We start from the raw sequence: 25,965 nt of genomic DNA, 5'->3' as shown, positions 1-25,965 counted from the left end.
TTTGATCGAGCTTGCTAACCAATTTGCCACTTCAGTTGGTCAAAAGATAGAATAAACCTTGGCTGCTAGAGAACAACAATTTCTGGAAAGGGTGATGTCTGAGATCACCAAGACTGAAGCGCCCCAGGTTGATGCCAATCTGTTGGGCATCTCACTGGAGCAATACACGAAGGTCAAGAGTGACCCAAGGATAGTGGGACTGGTAAATGATATGATTGATGTCCATCTGGACAAAGACTATCCTGATGATGAAGCTGAGCATGATACCAGAAACTTAAACATATCAATGGAGAAGGTCAAGGAAGTTAGAGCTGAAGGGATTCTAAAAAGGACTGAGCAGATAACGAAAAGAGTCAAACATGTGTTGAACCCACCTAAGTCTAATGTAGATGCAGATTCGTTGTGACAATCGCAACATAGATTTGATTATCGTTTATGTTTTAGGAACTATGTTTGTAATCATTTAAATAAGAACTTGTGTTGATATTTAATGATTATGTTTGAACTTCAATATTATATCTGTTTATGTTTTGTATTGTGTTTGTGTGTTATATATTGTTTTAAAGGTACAAGAACATAGAATCAAGGTTTATAAGTGTCGTAGAATACTTAAACGATGATTGGATGTTATGTACGAGTCAAACGAAGTCAAACATAGGACCAAAGGCACGTCCCTCGTGCTGATGTCAGCACGAAGTGTATTGGGTATTGTTAATTACGGGCCTAATACGTAATTAAGGCCGAAGCCCACACGAACCCAATACCTATTAGTATAAATACAAAACCTAATCTACAGAATTAGGTTAATCGTTTTAGATCTTAGTTAATCGTTTTTAGATCTTAGTTAATCGTTTTTAGATCTTAGTAAGTCGTTTTTAGATCTTAGTGAATCGTTTTGGTTATACACAAATTAAGGTTAATTGTTCTTTCGTGTGACCTCCTACACGAACCACAAGCCTTATGCATTTCCTTAGGTTGGTTAATTGCTCATTAATCGACGGAAGGCAATAGCAATCTAGTTATCTCAAGAGGATTCCGCACTCTTGACATAACGAATCACATCTTATTACGATCCACGCAACAATAGGGTACCTTACAAGTGGTATCAGAGCCCTAAGGTTGATTACCAGAAGGTTTAAGATCGTTTGATTTGCTATTGATTGCAAAAACCTTTCGAATTTCGTGTTTAATCCATGCTTCGTGCAACCTCGTGCTTACTGACGCACGAGGTGATCTTCTTGATTCGTGCTTACGTCACCCAGTGTTCTTCGTGTTCACTTCGTGCCAAGTCAGTACGAATAGCTCTTCGTGCTCCAAGTCGTGACAAGTGTACTTCGTGTCCACTTCGTGCCACGTCAACACGAACTACCCTTCGTGACTTAGGTCGTGACGAGTGTATTTCGTGCTTCACTTCGTGCCACGTCTACTTCGTGCCACACGAGCTACTTGTTATTTCGTTTTATTTGATTTCAAAAGATTAGAAATGACGACTATACCAGCTGCCGCAAACTCACCTAATGCCCTACTTATCAGCCAGATGATCATGCACGATCATGAGGTTGGTCGTGGAAACACACTGCCAAAGTTGTTCCGTATGGAAAACTATTGGATGTGGAAGAGCCGTTTTGAAGACTACATTCGTCTCACTAACATGGAAATGTGGCTTGTGAAAACTCAAGGTTTTTATTGGCCTTCGTATTAGAAAAATGGAGTGATTGGTAGGTATAATTATGCTGATATGCCGATTGAAGAACGAAAAAGATACGCAATTGAGGGAAAGGCCTTGTCCACTCTTACTATGGCCTTACCTCAAGATAGTGTACATTTGTTCAAAAAATACACTACTTCAAAGGACTTATGGGAGGCTCTTGAAAGATATTGTGAGGGCGATGTAACCTTGAAGAAGAATCGTATCAAACGTCTGAAGCGCCAGTATGAAGCCTTCAATGGACTGAAAGGAGAATCTCTTGACGAGATTATTATTCGATTCAGTCATTTGACTACTGAGTTGTCATATTTTGAGGTTGTTTATCCTCAAACTGAGCTATTCGATAAGTTTTTCGGGTTACAAGATGATCAAGAATATAGCTCATGGGATTTTGAAAAGGTGGTTTCCAAGCTTAAGAACAGAGATATGAAAAGAAGAATTAAAGATACACACTCGGATTTCACTCAAGATCCATCATTGTATCATGCTAAGTCTGTTCATTTAGCAAGCTCTAGCTCGGGGAATAATGCATTTCTAAGTGGTGCAGAAGCTACACCAATAGTTGATGCTGAAGGTATTGCTGGATATGTTGCTTATGACAATGCACATATGAATGTCAAGAGCAATGTACAATCTTTTTACTCTATGCCAATGAGTATGAGTTCTGCAGAAGGTAGAATGAGTGTTTACTCAGCCTTTTGTAATGCTCATGAAGCGTTTATCGGAGGAAAGATTACTGATCCTGAAGTAATTGATGAGGATTACAATCAGATAGATCCTGATGATTTGGAAGAAATGGATCTATAATGGCAGCTAGCTATGCTCACAATTAAGGTCAGAAGATTCACTCAGAGAACTGGGAGACCTATAGGTAATGGCACTAAAGGCTTTGACAAATCCAAGGTGAAATGTTATAACTGCGATGGATTTGGTCACTTTGCAAGAGAGTGTCAACGACTTAAGAGGATTGATAATACCGTTGCTGGTCGTCAAAATTACAATCAAGGCGGTATTACTCCAAGTAATTAGAAAACTCAAGCAATGATTACATATCCTGCTACTCCACAACAGCCAGTTTCATCACCATTTTCGGAGTCAAAGGTTGTTGTTGTTCAGAATCCGGATGGTACTTATCAATGGGATACACAATCTGATGATACCTCAAATCATGCCTACATGGTGGAATTATATGATGAGGTAGCTGCAACAATTGATTATGTTGTATACTCAAGTGAAGAAAGTGCATCTGAGATAGTTAAGCATAATGTATGTAATGTTGCTGAGACTGTAAGATCTGATAGTGAACCTATGACAGCAGTGAAAGCATCTGAAGAAAAGGAAGAGTCATCGAGTCCTGTTGATGACATTTCTATGAAGAGCATTGAAGAACAAATGAAGAAGTTCGTGATACCTGAATGTATGACAACTGAAGACTTTGTTGCATACATGGCAGATTGCAAGGCTACAGATTAGAAGGTATCTTGTTCTTTTTCTCTATAGTTGACGTTTGTAAAATGGTGTCAGATTTGAAACTTGAGATATTGAAATTGAATGAAAATTTAACTAGTTTAACTGCTGAAAATGTTATTCTTAAGAAGGAAAGTAACATGACTAAAGATTCTGATTTACTTCTACAAAGAGATCACCAACAAACTGAATTAGGTTTTAATCCAGATGAAGTAGTATACTACACATTGAAAGACTGTTATACAGTTTTCTATGATAAAGAAGTATCTATAAATAGGATTGAACCTAAATTAAAAATTGATAAAGTTTGGTGTGTGGAAAATAAAGAAGAATGGTTAGCTGAACAAATTCCATATAAGAATAGACATTATGCTCCTTTTAAACCAACAAGAACTATGGAAATGAAGGAGTATGGTATACCAATCCCTAAAATAGAAAATGGTCAATCTAGAAAACAACAAGTAAAGAAGTGTTATACTTGTCGTGAGAAAGGTCATATAGCTATTGAATGTCCAAATAGGAAGGTCAAGAATCCTAAGAATGAAAGTCAAGTCAAGTCAAAGGATGTTAGTGATATTCCTAATACTAAAGGGAAGGGTAAATTAGTTGAACAAATAGCTTCACCACAATTTATGAGTGCATATAAAAGAGATTATTATGAGAGGTATGCAAAAGGACATCCTGATAATAAAGATGCACAAAATTATGTTAAGTTACTTAAAAATGTGTCATATGGTGAGTCTGTAGTTACAAATCAAAGGATTAATTTCAATAGATCTAAGACTCCAAAACGACAGGGACCTTCACAGAATACTACTTCTAGTAGTGTAAGTCCGAGTCGTTCTCGTACACCTCAAAGGAGTTATTCACCTAGGAAGATGGCTCAGCAAAATAGATCTCCGCCTTCTAGAATTAATAGTTCGTCTAAATTCTATGATCGATTAGGGAGTCAACCTAGATTTGCTACTCACTCACCAAGGAATTCACCTCCTAAGACTCGTTTCACTTCACCTAAGAAACAGTCTGTGACACCATCTTCATCCAAGGCTCCTTTACAGAGCAATGGATATTGAACCGAATTGATCATTAGAGATGAATTCGGAAAACCTAAACCTCAAAAAGTTTGGGTTCTCTCGGCACATGACAGGGGACAAGAATGTTTTGTCCAATTATGAAGATGTAAATGGTTCGTATGTTAGTTTCGCAGGTCCCAAGGGCGGCAACATCTCGGGCCAAGGTGATGTTGTCAATGGGAAGATTACGCTGGAGAAAGTCAATTATGTGGAACAGTTAGCACATAATTTATTAAGTGTTTCTCAGATTTGTGACAAGGGAAACAATGTCCATTTTACTGATAAAGAAACACTTATATTGAAACCAGGATATGTTATTCCTGAAGACTGGATCCTGCTGAAAGCTCCTAGGACTCAGAGACATCTATGGTCTTGTGTTAAGTGTTGATGATCCAAAGGAGTCTGTTTGCTTGTTATCGAAAGCAAACAAATCTGAATCTTTACTATGGCATAGAAGAATGGGACATATCAATTTCCGAAAGATAAATGACATTGTCAAACATGGTTTGGTTGACGGCGTTCCCATGAAACGGTTTGGAATGGAAGACAAATGTGTACCTTGTCTGAAAGGTAAACAACAAAAGTCTGCACATAAACCGAAACAAGAAAATTCTATTGTCAATCCTTTCGAGTTACTTCACATGGATTTATTTGGTCCAGTGAATGTAAGAAGTATCAGTGGGATGTATTACTGTTTGGTGCTTACTGATGATTACTCGAGATTCTCATCGGTATTTTTTCTTAAATCGAAAGATGAAACTCCGCAGATTTTGATAAATTTCTTTGTCGAAACTGAAAACATTTATGGAGTTCGTGTTAAGAGAATCAGGAGTGACAACGGAACTGAATTTAAGAATAATGTGATGGATGTCTTTTGTTTGTCAAAGGGAATCCAACATCAATACAGTTCTCGTATGAACCACAATAGAATGGAGTTACTGAAAGAAAGAATAGGACTCTAATCGAGATAGCCAGAACTATGCTTGCAGATTCAAGGCTTCCTACTATGTTTTGGGCGGAGGCAGTGAATACAGCTTGTCATATTTTAAATAGGGTTACTGTAGTTAAGCGTCATAATAAGACATATTATGAGCTTCTACATAAGAAGAAACCGAATTTACAGAATGTTGAACCATTTGGTGTACCGTGTACTTTCTTGAAGTATCTACCTCATTCAAAGTTTGATTCAAAGGTTGAAGAGGGATTTTTCATGGGTTATAAACCGGGAACATCAATTTGACGGGTTTACAACAAACAAACCGGCAAAGTTGACTTGGGTACAAATGTTAAGATTGTCAGTTATAAGCCCGCTATTCATTCTGGAAGTGGCTAAAACTTCGATTACGATAGTGTGTTTAGTTCACTACATGTAACTGATTCTTATTCAGATCCTGAGACAGTTGATGATGTGATCATTTTAAGAGATCACATGGATAATACTTCTACATCTTCGCACACTCGAAATGTCGATACTACTCCAACCAAAGTTCAGTCTACTACTGATATTGATGAAAGTGGTAAGGACAAGAATAATACACCAGATTCAGATAATAGTGAACCCGAGAACACTACACCACTTACTTCGTCAAAGGTTTTACTGCCTGATGATGATCTTATTTCTGAAGATTCGGAAGATGATTTTAGCTCTCCTGATTTTCAGATTAAAACAAATTTAGGAGAAAGTCTGAATGTTGATTTGGTTCCTCAATATCGAGTTAATAAGGATCATCCAGTTGAAAATATTCTTGGTAATGCTACAGAACCTGTTCAAACTAGAAATCAATTGAATAAGGATCTGACTAGTTTGTTTTGTGAAGTGAAAGACACTGGATTGATAACTAAGTGTTTATATTCTGGTTTCATTTCACAAGTAGAACCTAAGAATGTTAAGGCGACACTTCAAGATCCATGTTGGGTTAAAGTTATGCAAGAAGAATTAGCTCAATTTGAAAAACTTGGAGTTTGGGAGTTAGTAGATGTGCCTAGAGGTAAAGAACTGATTGGAACTCGTTGGGTATATAAATGCAAACGAGATGACAAAGGGATTGTTACTAGAAATAAAGCACATTTGGTTGTTCAGGAGTTTGCACAACGAGAAGGATATGACTATAACGAAACTTTTGCACCAGTTGCTAGGGTTGAAGCTATAAGGTTATTTTTAGCCTATGCAAGTTTCATAGGTATAAAGGTGTATCAGTTAGACGTTAAGAGTGCCTTCTTATACGGTGAAGTCAAAGAAGAAGTGTGTGTTCACCAACCACCGGGGTTTGAAGATCCAAATTATCCAAGAAGAGCATATCGACTGGATAAGGCTCTTTATGGATTACATCAAGCACCCAGAATGTGGTATGAAAAGTTGTCGACACATTTGTTGACAAATGGATTTACAAAAGGATCGATAGACAGCACATTGTTTATCAAATGGAAGAAGCGAGATTATCTAATTGTACAAGTTTACGTGGATGATATCATTTTTGGTTCATCTAATATAAAGATGTGCAAAGAGTTTGAAATGAGCATGAAAAATGAATTTGAAATGAGTGCTTTGGGGGAATTACAATTTTTCCTCAGACTGGAAGTCGATCAAAGGAAGATGGATTCTTTATTCACCAGTCTAAGTATGTCGATGACATCTTGGAGAGGTTTCAAATGTTAGAGTCCAAGACATATGGTACTCCTATTCAACAAAATCATGGTTTAGGGGTTGCTGATCCGAAAGATGAACTTGTGGATGCAACTTATTATCGTGTTATTATAGGCTCATTGATGTATCTGACTGCTTCGCGTCTAGATATTATCTTCGCTGTTTGTCTTTGCGCTAGATTTCAAGCTAGTCCGAAAGAGTCACATTTGACTACAGCAAAACGTATTCTACGTTATCTTAAGGGAAACCAAGGGCTTGGTCTATGGTATCCAATGGGAGGAACGTTTGATTTTGTTGCATATACTGATTCGGACTTTGGCGGTTGTAACAATGACAGAAAGTCTACGACTGGAGGTTGTCAGTTGTTAGGAGGAAGATTAGTATCGTGGCAGTGTAAGAAGCAGACATGTGTTACTCAGTCTTCATGTGAGGCAGAGTATATGGCTGTTGGTAGCTGTTGTTCCCAGGTATTATGGATTCAGCAACAACTTCGTGACTACGGTATGGATTTTCTTGATACTCCTATTAGGATAGACAATAAGTCAGCTATAGACATTACAAATAACCCTGTCATGCATAAGGTCACCAAGCATATTGATATTAGACATCATTTCTTGCGTGATTGTGCCCAAAAGAAGTTAATTCATTTGGAAAAGGTTATAACCGATGATAATTTAGCTGATTTGTATACCAAAGCATTTGATAAGGCTCGATTTGAGAAGTTAATTCTTCTCAATGGGATGAAGAATACTCATTCATATTAAATCTCTCAAAGAACTGATTTTGTAAGTTTGTGTCTGTAAATAGGTAGAGTCATAAAAATACAAAAAGAGTTCTTAGTGTCATAAAAAAACCATAAAAATGTGAAAAATGAGAAAATGACAAAAATATGAAGAGATTTAAGTTAATGTTGTAAGACGATTAGAAGTGAGGATACTTAGCTTTTAAGTCTGCTTAATCGTAATATAACTGCTTAGTTCAGTGATTACAATTTGGGATATATTGGTAGACACAAAGTAGCAAGGTTTCCTTAATCTGAACATAAATTATACAATGTTCTTGTGGGAAAAAAATATTCAGATATATGGCTGAGAATGCTTGCTTTTCAGTAATGAATTGATCTAGTCTTTAAATTTTGTGAAAGATCTAGCATTACTATATGATTTGTTCAAAATATAGGCAAAAACTTCTACAACTCATGAGCATGAAAGCTAAATGTGATATTGTTTATGCAAATGAAATGAATGTTACGTAAGGGGCTAATGTGGTCTTTGAGATTCGGACAAGTATGTCCTAGGGGTGTCTTTGTATACGTAGCCTACCTAAAGCTTCCAACTTGGGATAGGTTGTCAGAAAGTTCGCTACATGGGTCTCATAGAAAATCACGGGTTCCTTATAAATAATGAAATGCAAAAGCAAATAAGTTAAATCACAAAGTGATTAAATTTTATTATCTAAAAAGTGTCTCATGATTTGTTTAAGGATGTTTTTGAATATATAATGAATGTTTGTTATCTTAGTGCTTGTATCGATTACGGAAGTATATCTGAATGTGGGTCACATAAGTTCGCAAACTATTCAATGGCATATTAGGCTACTCGGGTTACATTGTGATTGTCCTTGGCCAGGGTATGTCGAAAGTGTCATAACTCAAAGGAATTTGGAAGTACCGAGTGTTTAAGAGGACAAATATACCGATAATCGTGGTTGGGTCACTGTTCATAACTAATAATACGAGAATTATTTCTCACTTGCAGACTTATATAAATGCTAATCTGATCTAATCTGCAGAAACTTAAGATTTCTTGTAAATAAATAAAGTAGTTTAGTTTTTATTTTGTTTTATTTTTATTTTATTTTGTTTTCGTTTTTATTTTTATTTTTGCTTTTGTAATAAGTGTCAGTTTGTGTGTCAAACTAGTTCTTATTGCACGAGAGATTTGATAAGCATTAAAAGTTATAATTCTTAGTTAATTATATGAGTCTTGTTGCTTATGGTAAGTATGTTTAAAAGATGGATTTTCTAATTAATACATAAGTTGTTTAATTTAGAAAATGAAATGGATTTGAAATTGAAAAGTCAAAATGTTTTTGAATGTGTTTCAAGTAAATTTTTGAAATTTCAATTGTTTTTGGTTGATAAGTATGCTTGCAAAGTTTCGACTTGCCTTAGATCTTGTAATGATTGCTAGGTTAAGATTTTGGTTGTTTTGCATATTTATGATATTTTATTGATTTTGATGCATTGATGAAGTTTGTTAAGTGTGCAGGTTACAGATAATAAACTCATTTTACAATGAAATTGGCATCAAAATTTCAGATTGTGATTGAAGGCAAAATTGTTTTCGCTTGCTTTTAGAATTGCATTGTGACGGACAATAAAAGGTGCTCAGAAATTACAAGAATTGTGCTACAAGGATGGATTGCCTTGTATTTATTAACCTAAGACTTAGTGTGATAGGTTATAACTGTATTATCAAGATCACAACCTAAGATGTAATGTGATAGGTTGTTGATATGATATACTGATGTCTTGTAATGCATTATACATTAAATATGTTTTGATGTAAGTTTGCATTTGTTTAAGGTGAAACATCAATGAAGAAATGATCGATTTTATGTCAAGATAATAATGTAAGATTTATTTGATACATTATTGTGATGACAATTTAGTACAGATGATCTACGATTGCATATTCGAGTAGATACAGGTTTTTGTTATGATTCCTACTGCTCTGGAGTCTACAGTTCGTCAAGAGCCAGAGCCGACACTTGTTGCTCCTAGGCCTTCGTCTGCTCCTATTCAGGCGACAGTTCCTGTTTCCACCATAATGGGACGTCTGTTGGCTCCTTTGCAACGCCCTCGGATGCCTCCTACAGGAACTTTTAGTGCTCGTATGCCTTCATTTGAAGCTACGATGCCACCCCATGCTTCTACATCTGATGTTGCTTCTACTTCACGTCCACCTGTACCTGTTCAAGTGCAGTTGAGTCGTTTATTTTCTGAGAAGAAGATGTTAGAGTTGAGGGTTATAGCTTTGGAGAATCAGCTAAATCTCCAAGCTGCTAAGCATCAAGAAGAGATGGACGTAATGACAGCTCTTGTTCATTCTCTTGGATCTAGACTTGACCAATTCATGGCTCAAAGGGGAGATAAAAGTGGTTGTAAGGATGATGAGCTAGCAAAGAAGACTAGAGATGATGATCATGATGATCAAGATCGAGCTCAAGATCCAAATCAACAACGAGAACCAGATGTTGGTGAGCCAGAGAATCAGGGTCAAGATCAAGAAGATGTTGGTGATGCTATGGATACAGAGACTGCAAACATTCAGGGGGAGTCATCAAGACAAAGAGATTCACAGATTGCTGGTACAGCTGGTGCTAGTACTTCTAGGACTCAAGATAAAGGCAAAGCTGTGATGGCCACTCCAGATGCAGATCCTGATGATCCAAATAATGATGATGAGGAAGATTCTAATTCAGGTAACTCCGATTCTAATTCTAATAGAATAGAAAGGGAGATTCGAGAAAAGCTAGTGAATGATCTTCATAATCATATAGAAAAAGAAAATCTTAGCAAAGGAAAATCTACTCAGGATAGTGAGTCAACTAAGACTGATTCTACTACCAATCCCTCTATAGAGTCAGATTTGCACCCTTTAATTGTGCATAGACTAGAAAAGAGATTGGGTTATGATCCACAAGCTCATATGAGAGCTAGAGCAGAGATTATGGATTATGATGATTATTATGATCCAGGATCACTTAGGGATCAAATGAAAGAACAGTCAGGTTAACTCATACATCTTCAGAGTCAGAGACAGATTCGGATTCAGATTCGGATTATGAACCTTAGTGCTAATGATTTTTGTTTTTGTAATGATTATAAGATAAATATGAATGTATTTGTTACATTATACTTATGATATAATATTATTGTTGCAAGCTAAAATAGATAAAGATTATAAGATAAATATTAATGTAATTGTTGCATTATATTTATGATATAGTATTATTTATTTTAATTTCTTTTATGTATTTATACTATTTTATTATGTCTTGACTTATGATTTATGTTCTTTATCTTTGTATATGTAAATTGTTTGAATTGCAGATAAGCTTCAAAGGATAGGTGCATTGAACGATCTTGATGTTGAAGAAGACTTAGAAAGTATCAATGATGAAGATATGGAAGAAGGAGAGTTCATTACTTCAGAAGCTGATAGAAAAAGGTTGCTTAATATATCTTATGACTTTGATCGTGTCTTTAATGAAGATGAAGTCATTCAAGTTGAACCAATAGCTGAAGTAGAACATCTCAATCTCAATCCAATCAGAGACAGTCCAGATGAACCTAAGAATGCAACAAGTTTGAGGTTTGTTATATATGCAAATATAATAGATGAAAGACATGATAATATTTTTGATCTATTCTGGAACATAGATGCTACGCGAGAGGTTGATCTTGGAAGATTTAATATACCTCCGGTGCAGCAAGATCCTGAGTTTATTATTAATAGACTGATTCCAGGTTATAGAAGACATACTGGTTTGGTAATACGTGATACATATAAACCATCGATGTTTTGGGAGTTTGTCTCAGACAAGGATGCACCTAAGTATTTCTCAGTGATACAAAGTTGGTTTTATGATCAAAGAATCGAGTTATTTGTTATCAAGAGAAAAGAAGGATGCCAGTATATGTCGATGAGTCAAAGACATTTCCACTCTCTTAGTGATTCTTACATGATAGATTTGGGAAGACGATGGTTCCTTAATCTTCAGAGCAATGGAGTTGCAGATTTCTACTGGAATAGATTCAGAGATGAAATAATTAGAAATTTCAGTGATAGATGTCTAAAGCCAGAAGAGAGGTTGATTAAGCCAATACCTTTGAAGAAGATTAAGAATCAAGATGGCACATTTCGTTTTAAACAACGAAGGATTAAATGTGTTAAGAAGGTTCCCGCTATCAGATGGGATCAAGATATGCTGACAGAGATGACATTTTGGCAAATAGATATCAAGTCAGGCGAAGCACAGATGTTTGTTGATGATTCACAGGAACAAATGTTGCTACGCATGTATGATCCAATGCAGGTTGTCAACTTGTCAAGAGGTGATCAGAGAAGACTTTTGAACACAACTTGCTCAGCAGTGGAATTTTGGAGAGTTGAAGAAAGACGCTATCGCAACATTCTCGCACATTGTTTGCAAGAGAGAATTCATGCGAATAGCACAAGACTTTTGTTTAATAGATAGCTTTGAAGTTCAAGTTCGAAGACTTTAAAGAGATCTAGTTGCAATCGTCAAGGGGGAGTCTGTAGATGCAGATTCGTTGTGACAATCGCAACATAAATTTGATTATCGTTTATGTTTTAGGAACTATGTTTGTAATCATTTAAATAAGAACTTGTGTTGATATTTAATGATTACGTTTGAACTTCAATATTATATCTGTTTATGTTTTGTATTGTGTTTGTGTGTTATATATTGTTTTGCAGGTACAAGAACATAGAATCAAGGTTTATAAGTGTCGTAGAATACTTAAACGATGATTGGATGTTATGTACGAGTCAAACAAAGTCAAACAAAGGACCAAAGCCCGAAGTGTATTGGATAGGAACATAGAATCAAGGTATAAATGATTGGACGTCATCAGCACATGAGATTACCCTCGTGCTGACGTCAGCACGAAGTGTATTGGTTATTGTTAATTACGGGCCTAATACGTAATTAAGGCCGAAGCCCACACGAACCCAATACCTATTAGTATAAATACAAGACTTAATATACGGAATTAGGTTAATTGTTTTTAGATCTTAGTTAATCGTTTTTAGATCTTAGTTAATCGTTTTTAGATCTTAGTGAATCATTTTTAGATCTTAGTAAATCGTTTTGATTATACACGAATTAAGGTTAATTGTTCCTTCGTGTGACCTCCTACACGAACCACAAGCCTTGTGCATCTCCTTAGGTTGGTTAATTGCTCATTAATCGACGGAAGGCAATGGCAATCTAGTTATCTCAAAAGGATTCCGCACTCTTGACATAACGAATCACATCTTAACATCTAAGAGTAAATCAAGCCTAAACCCTTGCCAAGGGATGCAAACTTAAGGACTTGGGTGGAACCCAATGAGCCATCCACTGAAGATATCCGAGCTGCTGTACAGAAACTGAGCACTGCCCAGATCAAAATAGTCAATGAGTCTGATGCACATGCATACTTAAATGAAGTTTTTCAGCGAAGATATCATCCAGGAAAAATTAATGAAATTAAGCTGCTGTACAGAAATTGAGCACTGCCTAGATCAAACTAGTTTCTTTAGGCACTCTTGAAAGGAGTGGACATACTATGAAGATGTTAGACGGCAGGTTACAGGTGATCAAGGGTTCGCAGGTTGTGCTGACTGGAACTCTAGAAGAAAACAATGTGTATCTATTGTATGGAAAGGGTGCATTTGGTGTATAGGTGAATGATGCAAGAGTTCAGGACGTACATGGTAACAAACGTGTTTATCTTGAGGTGGAGCTACCTAAAGTTGGTTATGAGCTAAAGAATGATAAAGAAGGTACAGTCAAGCGAAAAGCATCTCAAGGTCGTCGAGATCAACTTGCTTTGAACAGATGAGGAAAATAAGTAGTGATGTTTACACGGTCGAGGAAAACAAGTATTGATTTAGTGGCTTATGACGTAGGAAAAGGAGAAGGTGAACTCGACATAAAACATGTGGATACAAACACTACATGGGACTTGATTGGCAGTGGATGGAAAGACAAGGGACTAGACTTGGAACAAGTCATTTATGGGAAGCAATCAAGGGAAGTTGGATGGGTAGACCGGATGGTTGTGACTGGATGGTTTTTTCAAGGGTACAAGGGCTCGCGTCGGTCAAATATGTGAGGGATTAGAGTCGGCTGAAGTTACATGGAAATTAGCTAATAAGATGGAGATTGTAAAATATATTAGTTAATTTGATCATGTAAAGCTAGACTAGGATTAAATATGTAAAGTCGGGTTTTACTTAGAGTAAGCAGCGGAAGCGTGTTAATAAACTATTAAACCATATTTAATATCCATTCACCAAGATACATATGCATACAATATAAGTAACTTAAATAAATACAAATTAACCTCATTGTAGTTTTAAAAATTCCTTATTGAGATAGAAGATTCTGGAACCAAGATTCCAAAGTGGAAACCCTCCAACAATGCGTACACAAACAATGTCTCAACCAAAGATCTGCTAGACGCTAAAGCTTACGACTACAACCAACTGAAAACCCTCACAATACCCCTAAAGTCAAATTCAACTTCTTTTTTTTTTCTAGTTAGAAGCTCGAATTTGAAATCCTTCTAGTAAGAAGGTTGAATTTGAACCTTAATAATTTAGGTTTTATCTAAAACCTAAATAATTAAATGTTAAACAATTCTGTGATATTGAATTCGAGCCACACAAAAGAGAATGAAGATTTTCACCTTTTGTGTATCTAAGGATTTTTATGAATGATCTAACTTAGGGATTTGAGAGGTTTATATAGCGTGAAGTCTTAATCAAATTAGGAAACTGAAAGCCCTAAAAATTCCCTCCCCAAATGCCGCCCCCCCCCCCCCACACACACACAAGAATAATCTTAAACCGCCCTAAAAAGTTTGGTAGGACTAAAGCTATTCATCGAACCGTCAAACCGGTTAATCCGGACCAAACCGTGGTATTTGGGCGGATTGAATTATTAAAGTCTGGTCTGGTGGTTTATGTTTTGAAAAATATGGTTATTTGGTTTGGTTACGGTTTGAGCAAAGAAAAAACCGCTAAAAACCAGACCGGACCGTATTTCATACTTTCACAAAAATAAACACTTTTATGCTCCAAATCTCTTAAAGTTTCATTATAAAGAACAAACTTGTATTTCAAATATATAATTAACTATACATTTCTAATTTAAACAAAAACACTTTCAATATGTAGGAGTTATACCGGTAATATACAGATTAAGTTTTTACTTAAAGTTCGAATATATTAAAATTTTGACCCGCTAGTAATTCTTTTAATATGTTTTCTTCTAACTTTAAGTGTATGTTATGGATCTTAACACAAATCTTGAGATTTATCTATAACCCATTATAAAACATATTGAATTTTTCTATTTTAGGAAACTCAGCACTTTTTATACCCAAAATACTCCTATTTCTTAATCGCAATTAACCTATACATCTAATCTATACTTTTTTTACTATCTAAAAAAAACGACTCTCTCTTTAAATGTTACATGGGGAAATTATTTAAAATAACATTAATGATTAAATTACACTATCATTCTGTTATCTTTTAAAATATCTTCATTAACCTTTTAAATCAATTACTTTTACATCAATTATCTACACCATTTGACGTCACCTCCACCATCAACAGTCGCTCCCGCCACCACACCATCGCCGTCACAACCATCGCCGCATTTCGCGGGTACCGTGCTAGTATAAAAGAATCATATAAAAATAAAAGAATGAAAAAAAACTTTAAAAAATGTCAAACCGTCCAAACCGGACCAGCTTACATTGTTTGGTCTGGTTCGGTTAGATGATGAGTATCCATTTTGTGATAAAAACCCTTAAGGAAAGGCTTCATTTCTATGCTTAAATGAGTTATTATTCCAGAACTATTGGTACTTAATGAATGATGTGTTTATGTAGGTTCACGAAAGATGCGAGAGGGGGTAAATGACAGCAACTGACTCAAGAAGGAAGCCTATGAAGATACAAGGCACAAGAAGAAGAACAACAGCCACCAGCGCGGCTGGCTACCATGCCATCGCCGCTGGCCAACCACCAGCGCCGCTCCCTATGTCACCAGCGTCGCTAGCCCAGGAGAGCCTAGGACCAGCGTTGCTGGTCGGCCCAGATCAGAAACTGACTTTTGCATCTATTTAAGTCGAACTAACCCTCAAAACCCTAGGAGGGAGCCGATTCAGCAGCCTTAGCCTCCCAACAACAACCCCAGTTCGATCTTGCAGATTCCAAGAAAGTTTTGGAGCTTTTAACACCTTCCGATCATCCTCGGTCTAGATTTATCTCTTTTATTTACTTTATATTATCGAACAATGTCTTTCATCTTTTCAGACTTTGTTATTCCTTTAATAATGCTAGGCTAGTAGGCTGAATACTTGTTTAAATCGATGTGATCATGTAGACACTTATTGTCTTACTGTGTTTGTTTAGATTATGTTGAAATGTGTTTTACTGTTTATCGTAGATTCATGTTTATTAGTAATTCATGTTGCTATTGGTTTTATATCTGAACATATTAGTTTAATTCTGATGGTTGTTTATGATCATACACTAGGACTAATATGCTAGGACAGAAAACGACTAGTCGGTCTTTAACTAGAAGTAAAAAGTGATTAACTTGTAACCGATGGATCCAGAACCACAATAACTAAGATGAATTGAACATGAAGCTTAACAATGCCAGACGCGATCCTTTGACTTGTAACCAAGCACTGTGGTCACCGGAGGGAATTATATCTGGTCATGGCTTAAGAGCCGGGTAACTAAAAGATTAATTAGTAACACAAACTTTAGGTCATTAATGCTTAAACAATGAATCTAGCGAGAGTTTGTTTATAGGGTAGTGTGAGTCTAGCGACAGCAATACAAATTAGGCAAAGTGAATCTAACGAGAATCTGAGTCGTGATGAAATTTCCAACAGACTAGTAAACCAGTAGGATAGTATTTGGTCGTACCATGAGATCGGAAATGCCAAACAAGTATTTTAGTTTAATTACTGTTATTAATTTTTCTTATATATTTTCAGATTAGCCTCTCGCTGAAAAGCGGTTACGGCTAGATGTTTAATTTACTGTTAAAAGTATTAGTTTATTAGGAGTTAGTGACAAACCCCCAAAGAAACTAAATTACACGTACTACTAGATTATGTAACGCAACGCGTTCCTGCGAACGATTCTGTAAGTTACCACTAGGCTATATTACACTGACCGGGTTCTCTTCTCGTTAAGTGTGTTTAGGTTAAATAGTTACTTGTACAACATAAATTTAAAGACAAAAAATAAAAACGCACATCATTAGACAATATACTTGATTCGGTTTGGTTTGATATATGTTAAAACCGAAATTACTGGTTTCGTTTGAGATTTAGTTAAAACCGGACCAAACCGGTTCACGAACACCACTAGGTGGGACCAACCGAACATTCCTTGTTTTAATTAATCAAACATTAATTAAAATGGACTTCTAACTTATTAATATTTAACCCGTTAACTTATTTAATTAATTAACCTAACTTCAATCAATTATAAATCATTCTTCTAATTAATAAAATTAGTTTAATAGTTTAATTTCATATCATAAATGATCATTAAATCTAGTTGGTTTATTGATTTATCTAATTAAACTTGCATAATTAATAAATTTCTTTTTATTAGCTAACTTAATTAAATGCATAAATAATCATATTATTTTGTATCTTTATGCTTAAACATTATGGATGTTCAATTCTCAAATATTCAAAAATATATAATTAGTCGGGTTTATGAAAGTTCACACAACTTCAACACCACCATTCCTAGGTAACAAAAACAGAAAACCTTCTCCATCTATAAATAATTACGATGATAGATAAATGTGCCTAACAAATGTGTTTAGCTAGGCCATAATCGGAAATTTATTTATGTTTATTCGATTAATTAAACGAAACACTCAGAACGAAATTTCGATTCGTTTAGTTATATGAACGTTCAGGTCATACTTGTTTGTTTGTGTTCATAAATGCTTATTCATTTACATCTGTTGATATACATATATATTTACTGTAATTTATTATATTTAAAAGAACTAACATGCAAATACTTTGAAAATAATTGTTTCACGAAATAGGTGGTGATCAGATGTACATAGATAGTCATATGAACATATATAATCAATCATACAGTGAATAATTTTAATTTAAATAAAATTCTTAAAGATTTATGTAAATTTTGGGGTTCTATATTAATTTAATAAATATAAGTAAGGAAATCATCTGTAAATATAATATTATTTTAATTAATTTATTTAATTACAATTGAGTACAATTATATCTTTACTCTTTCATAATAATAACACAATTCCTTTTTTTTAAAAACGAGTGATTGTTTTTATTTTTTTAAAAGGTGAATTTCTTTTGAAACTTCGTGTCGTCATTATACAGCGGGAGATCTAATATGCGTTGTCTTAATCGGGTCCGTGTTAGAAAGGTCTCTCAAAGTAGAATTGTCTATTTCAAAAACCCGATGGAAGAAAAAGCCCTTATTAATCTGCCCGAATGCACGACAACTACGAATGATGTACCTAAATGATCTCTTTTTACTTAAATAACTCCTAATAAAAGAATTTACAACATAGATTCGACAACTTTTAAAACAACTAAGCTAACTCATTTAACATCAACTAGGATGATACCCGCATTGCAGCGAATAACATTAACAAGGTGCAAATGAAAGAAAGAGAGATATTTAAAAAGAGTTGCGTGTATCTAAATGACTACAAATGAAAATAGTGTTTTTTTGTATAGGGTAATTTGAACATTTTCTCCCATGTAACTTTCAACATGGACGGTTATTTTTTTATTATGTATTATAGATTAGATAATTACTCTTACATTTACCACCACACCACCACCACCCCGCTGCCACCACCCTCGTCACCACTACCGCCTCGAGCCATTACCGACACCAGTGTCGCTACTGTTGGCATTGCCATAACCACCACACTGCTACGGGTACCACCATGGACATGCGTATGGTAACATTAAAATATAATTAGTCTTATAGTGCCATGGTTATTTATTGTATTTGTCAGGTTCGAAGAACTTGGTATCTCTAGAGAGGTACGTACGGATCCAAGACATTGATGCATCAATATACTAATGGGTTAGGTTGTTAGCTCACCGAAGTAACTAACTATTGTTTTTTTATTATTATTATTAACTACTTTTTTATTTTATTTTTTTTGAATAAATAAATATAAAAAATGTATATAAAAAAACTCAGAAGCATCGCACTGGCATCATTAAGTGCACTTCCACATCTAAAAAAGTATTATCTGGACCAGTTAATATCCTGTAAAAAAAAATTCCTATAAGCTATATCAAATTAATTCAATTTTTTTAATGTGAAATTCTAAAGTGAGAAACTTTTTACTAGGTGGCTTTTGATGTGGCGTATCCACGTCATATTACGTATCCACATCATATTAATCATGGTATAGTTTTTTTTTATCAAATTTTTCTTTCTACTTAACTTAACTACTTCTTTTTTCTTTCTCCTATTAAAAGTTCTACTTCTTCCCATAAACACATGCCCTATTGATCTCCTCAAATACATAAAGAAATAAGGTCGTGTTTGTTTCAAAAAATTTGATGAAATCTAATGAAATTGGAATTCAATTTCATTCCTTAGTGTATTTGGTTGTTCAAAAAAGAAGGAATTTCATTCCGTAGGAATGTAAACATTCCATCATTTGAGGGAATCTTCATTCCTTAAGGATAGAGGAAAGAATTTGATTCCTTTCGTCAATTGAATTCTCAAAAAATCAAAAACATTTCGTCAAATTTCATTCAATCAAATTACAATCCTTCGAAAGATTTTATTCCTTCCAAAAACGTTTTGTGAACCAAACACGCCTTAATTAAAGGTTACAAATTAAAGATATTAGGTTGTTGTGAGTTTCGTTTATTTTTGTAGGTTTTTATTAATGTTTACATTGACCTCTTTTCCATTGAAGTTATTAATGGAGTAAAGAATATACAAGTTATAGATGAGAAAACTTCATGATTTATTCATTTGATTGATTATGATTTGTATAGTGTTAATCTGCAAGCATGTTCCAGATGATTATTCCACTTTTAGTTCATGTAGATGCACCGTTTCTATTTATACACTTGGCCTAGTTATGATTAAGATTCATGAGTCAAGTATATTCTTTTGAATGTCACATGTTTTTCACTGTTTTATGGATGATCGATACACATAATTGCAGTCTTGTTTTTTTTTTTTTTAATTTCTTTTAAACGTATTAATTTTTTCATTGCCGACTACTATTAGCGTAACCATATACTCCATCCGTCCCAATTTAAATGTCACAGTTTGACATTTTTGGTCTTTCTTATTTTACTTTGACCGTCTAGATATCTATTAGTGTTATGTAATACTTGATGTAATATATATATGAAATCGGTTAAGTTTTAAATATATTTTATAATGATATATAACTTTCATCAAGTATTATAAAACATAAACAATAATATTAATGGTCAAAGTTACGAAAGATTGACTTGGTCAGTCAAACTTGGACATTTAAATTGGGACAGAGAGAATACATTATATTGTAATTACTTATGAGCCTCCTAATGGCATATAAAAACCTTAAAATTTTTGCGTCTGTATCTCTGTATTGGAAGAACAAAACATATTATTAGGTGATATGGAATGAGAGAGAGGAAAAATAATTACAATTTGTTTAACCTAGCGTAATTAACTTTGTTTAAGTAATATGAAATTAATGATATGGATGAACCACATCATAGGCCATGTAAGTTTGTAAAATATTTGTAAGTAAAAAGTTTATCATTCTAGAATTTCTCTTTTTAAATTTCAGTTACCATTACTTCAGTTTATTTCAACATTTATATTTATATCAAAAATATACTCTGCTAAAATCCAATTGATACCAAGGTGGATTGGTGCATGCCAATGTGCCATGGATTAGGAGTATTAGTTGGTAACCTAAATGCAACCCCTCTTACCCTCAACAGTTGACATTTAATTATTCTCAAATTTCTGCCTATAAAACTAAACCAAAACAAATACACTTCTCAATCAAATTACCAACAATTTTCAACATTCTTTTTATCAATTTATTTCCCCAATGGCACAAAATCAAACACATGAAACCTGTATATTGAAATTAATGATCATAGCAATCTCGATGGCCATGTTATGTAGCTATGGAATGGCACAATCGACTTCAGGGTGCACAAATGTGATCATTAGCATGTCTCCGTGCCTTAATTACATAACTGGCAACTCGTCGACCCCTTCTTCAGGGTGCTGCACCCAACTAGCTAGTGTGGTCAAGTCACAACCACAATGCCTTTGTGAGGTCCTAAATGGTGGTGGCTCGTCTTTGGGCCTTAATATTAACCAAGCTCAAGCTCTCGAGTTGCCTAAGGCATGCAATGTCCAAACACCTCCAACTAGCCAATGCAAAGGTAATACTTTTTTTTTTTCTAACTTATAACATTTATATATTATTAAAAAATTTATATTCCATTTATAAGCACAATTGGAGTTGACAATGTTTCTAATCTATCGGTCAATATCCTTACCTAGTAAATGATGTTAGTATAAAAAATATTCTTAATAAATTTGTGTTAATTTACAAAATCTACCCATTAAATAATTACATTATCCTTATTTACATCCATTATCTTTAAATCAATAACTTAAATTATCCGCCGCCGTCATCGCCAGCACCTCAGCCCCACCCGTCGCCGCCGCCACTACCATCATCCCCGTCACATCGATTCATCTATGTAGTTTGATTCATCTCATATACAAACGTAGTATTATTTTTATACCAAAAAAAACAAAAATTCTAAAATCACTTCTTTACATTATTATAAAAATTCATAACTGAGATAAAAATTGACTAGTATGAACTTAGAAAAATGGTCACAACCCATCTATACATGTTCGTCCTATGTTTGGTATATATTTTTGCCTCTTATATACGTTTCTGTACTAATTCTTGGAAAATGTTTTGAAATTGGAACAGCTGCGTCTCCAGGCGTTTCTCCAACTACACCATCTTCTTCGTCTCCAAACAACCCTTCCGGATCAGGTCGGGGGTCGAATGCTGTACCAACAGGTGACGGTTCATCAGATGCAATTTCTACACGATTAGCAGTTGCTCCGCTTCTAGTATCTTTCCTAGTCGCCTCATATGCTATTGCGTTCTAATTTTTGCGTGTTAAGGGATAGCTAATGAATTGATTTCCATTTTTTGTCATTTTTATTTTGCATAATATTGGGTTGGTCCAGAGCTATGTTGTTTTATTATTTCCCATGGTTATATAATGTAATGTACTTATCATTCTTTTCTGATTGGTGTTTGTATGTTTATCAAATAAATACTATGAGATTATCTATTCTATATTACTAGCTAGGGCTTTAAGCCCGTGCATTGCACGTGGGGTGGGAATGATAATTGATTTCGGGGAATAATTGATCGTTATGTATGAAGAGATACAAAGAGTTGAAAGTTTAATACATATGAAACAAAGATAATAAAAGAGGTATTTGTCGTTCAGGAATTACTATTAAGACGACTTACAGCTAGTTCAATTACCATTATATTAAGTAAGCTCAAAGATAAATCTTCCCAACAAAATAACCTTGCATTATTCTGTTAGATCCAACTTCTATAATGCATTTGAAATATGAAGCTGCAAATAAGAAAAGCAAATTACATAAGAATATATGGTTGTATAACTAAAACAGTTCATGTTGTTTGCAATCAATAAAACGGTATAAATAGAAAAATAAGGGAATGAATTGAAACCGGTCTTAGGATATATGTTAATTTATGGTATTAAGCTAACATTCGTTGACCGTGATATCCTAGATAAGAAACCTATACCCTCTTAGTCATCATCACTATCATGCAATTCATGCTCATACCTATGATGATTGGATACTTTCTTCTTAGTTTATTCACCTTATTTTTGAGTGTAGACCAGAAGTCGGTTAGTTCAGTAGTTTCCGTTTGGTTCATTGGCCGGGAGCACAGTTCAAACTCAAAGACGTACTTTGCATTTTTTAAAAAGTGCACTTTTTAGGTCTAACAACACAACATTCTCAAGCTTAAAAACTGAAATCATAATCCGTCAATATCTCATATAACTTACCTGTCTCATTAACAACGTTTTCAGAAATTTCAACCAACACCAAATCTCCATTCTGACTATCTTTGGCCTTCTTGACTTGCATAATATCAATAAGTTAAGCGAGTACTTGGTTTAAAAAAAGATAGCGTGGAAATTAATGCAAGAAAGCACACCACGATTTCTTCAAGAATATGCACGGACAAGCTTCCCTTTCTCTCTTCTTTTGTTTTTAGCAGTACACGAATATATTGCGCTATGCCAATGTAGACATGTGAAGTGCACGGCTGCAACCCCATACAATGTACCTAATAACCTTCAATGGAAATTAAAAGAAAACAAAAAAAATTACTATTGAGTGTTTCAACTGTATACCTGCCTATTGCAGCTAATGTTTGCTCCTGATCGGGTGACTGGCTCTGCAAGTTTTCTAAAAAATATTGAATTGATCGCCTTACAATTCAAATAATGTACAATAATTAGGTATGATCACAAGTGACAGTTACTAGTTGTATAATACATTGACATTCAAAATAAAAATATACAGTAGTATTTTACAAATTGGTAATAAGTACACTAAAAAATATAGTATTTTCTAAAAAAATATTGTACTGATCGCCTTACAATTCGAATGTACAATAATTAGGTATGATCACAAGTGACAGTTACTAGTTGTATAATACATTGAAATTCAAAATAAAAATATACAGTAGTATTTTACAAATTAATAATAAGTACACTAAAAAATATAGTATTTTCTAAAAAAAATATTGAACTGATCGCCTTACAATTCAAGGCTTATTAATTAAATTGTGCATAACTTGCATGATAACTGAGTCAACTTGATTGCCGAATTTTGATCCAGTCCTTTCTTCATGTCTGCTACTAGGAAATAATTGTCCACCTTTTAAAATGTAGAAGAACAAATAAAGTTCACTTCACACACATAGGTAAAACAACATGGAGCGGCGAAAGTTTTAGTTTTGGTTATTCTCATGAGTTGTCCTAGGAAAAACCAAAAAACATGTAAAACACAAATAACTCATATACATTCATTTATCTGAAGCTATAAATGAGTTTAGAACTGAACGGTTACTGTATATTACTGCAGCATTCAGTATTAATATAGCATGACATGCTCTTCTCCAATAAAGCTCCCTTGTTACGCTTCGCTTTCAAGGAAATAAAGTCACTCAGTTTCCTTTGGATCACTCAAAGATCACTACGACCCTCCTTAGATTGGCCCAAATGGAATAGTTTTAACTTAGATTAATCTATGTAACATGTTTTTTTACTTCTCTCTTGTAATCTAGCTCCTTGCTAGTTATGGCGTTTATTAATAAAACTGAATGTTAAAAAAAAAAAAACCATGACATTTGATATATAACATGTATTTACATGTTTATTTGATGCCCAGACTATGTTAAGATACTGCAAAAGTGCAAGTACTACGTTGTATGTATTAGTGGGCACCGGTAATACCCGAATGCACCAGAAGCCAACCTTGAATCACACAAAAAAAAAAACCATTGCACCATTGGTTCCTCGAGGCCCATCACAGCCTGAAAACATCCCCAACATACAATACCAATCAAATACTCCAGACCACCAAAAAAGAAAAATTGATGTCGTCGGTTCCTATGTTGTCTACATACTCAAGGCTCAAGCATGACTGGAAAGTATAACAACAAAATGGGCTCATACAAGTTGAACTTAATATTTGGCTGACAACAATTACAAACCTTGGTTCTTTCGATCCTCTTTTCCACTCTGCTTATGCATCTAAGGATCACTTTTGTTAAAGAAAAAAACAATAACCTTAATGTACACAATTAACAATCGGCTAGAAAGCTTGAAAAGCTTGTCCAGCATTATTGCATTTATTTATATATACTTTCAAGGATATATTTGATATATTGAGGGTAATAGGTCCAGTGTGTATATAATGAATAAAAGTGGTATAGATAATAAATATATTTAAGTAGTTTTAGTTGTAACCTGATTGTGTATTTTTCCGGGTGCTTACACCCTTGTTAGGCACACCAAGAAACTATGTTTCTTGTGTTTCCCATGGCAAGTCGTACGTCTACGGATATTTCTTGGACCACATCTCTAATATACATCAATGTCATGAAACAAACACGTTCTTTCTAGCTTGATTGCGATAAGCAATAAAAAATGTAAGAACTTCTAATGTCGTATAGAAACTAACGTTTTATCAAAATGTAGCAACCCGGTTTCCTTACATGTCACTGTTAAAAGATAGATAAAAACAAACTGACCTTGTGACGTTCCTATGACTTTTCCTACTTCAATAAATTCTGTATACTAATCATCCCAAAACATGAGTGTGTACCAGGGATGTGCAATTGACCCGAAAACTTGTAACCCGTTTTTGACCCGCTCCAACCCAACCCGAGCCGACCCTCCCGAGAGGGTAACGAAGCGGGTCATGGTTCCCGTTTTGGTGCACTTCCTGGTTTTCGGGTCAGGTCCGCTGGTTTTTGACACGTGAATGAACAAAAGTCCCTTAAACAAGAGAACCGAATCAAAACCCAACCGAACCGACCCGCCCGAAGGGGTAACAGGCCAGGTCACGGTTCCCATTTGTGCATCTGCGGGTCAAGGGTTTGTAAAGGTCGGCCTTAAAAGCATCAATTTAGACATGATTTGATGTCTGAAATGAGAAAGAAGAAAAGGTAATTAAAAGAAATAATAATAATTATTATTATTATTAAAAAATCAAATCATACACCGTGATTTCTAGAATTAGGCAGCCGATTAACCATTCTCTTCCACGTAAACTTGTAAAGTTGTAATGTTCATTCATGATAGTTATCATCATTTATTGTGGTCCACGTGATTACAACTTTCAAAACATTGTTTTGCAAGATAATTGTTTGATTAAATGATCGTATTATGGATCAACTGAAGGTGTGACATGGGTTTTGGGTGTTTTGTTGGCGATTCCCTTCCGGTGGCCGCTTTACGCCTATTGTTTGTTAGCTTAGGCCGCTTTGTTGGGGCTTAGGGTTTCAGAAATAGGATGTACTTATGGTTAGGGTTTTTGTTTGTTGCGTTTGATGATGTGTCGTATGGCACCTCCTCTATTTACACTACTAGAAAAA

The 25,965-nt window shown here is 34.7% G+C and overlaps 1 protein-coding gene across 1 annotated transcript; it reads left to right on the top strand.

Annotated features, from left to right (window-relative positions):
• Positions 1 to 20,788: 20,788 nt before the first annotated feature.
• LOC122605976 (non-specific lipid transfer protein GPI-anchored 5-like) lies at positions 20,789 to 22,058 on the top strand. Its single transcript, XM_043778941.1, has 2 exons — positions 20,789 to 21,163; positions 21,730 to 22,058. Exons 1-2 carry the CDS (start codon positions 20,821 to 20,823, stop codon positions 21,912 to 21,914), a joined length of 528 nt encoding a protein of 175 aa, XP_043634876.1. The 5' UTR covers positions 20,789 to 20,820; the 3' UTR covers positions 21,915 to 22,058.
• The last annotated feature ends 3,907 nt before the right edge of the window (positions 22,059 to 25,965 follow it).

The sequence above is a fragment of the Erigeron canadensis genome, chromosome 6, assembly GCF_010389155.1.
Source record: "Erigeron canadensis isolate Cc75 chromosome 6, C_canadensis_v1, whole genome shotgun sequence".
In the NCBI taxonomy this organism is placed as follows: Eukaryota; Viridiplantae; Streptophyta; class Magnoliopsida; order Asterales; family Asteraceae; genus Erigeron; species Erigeron canadensis.
This window is presented reverse-complemented; position numbering and strand designations above follow the sequence as displayed.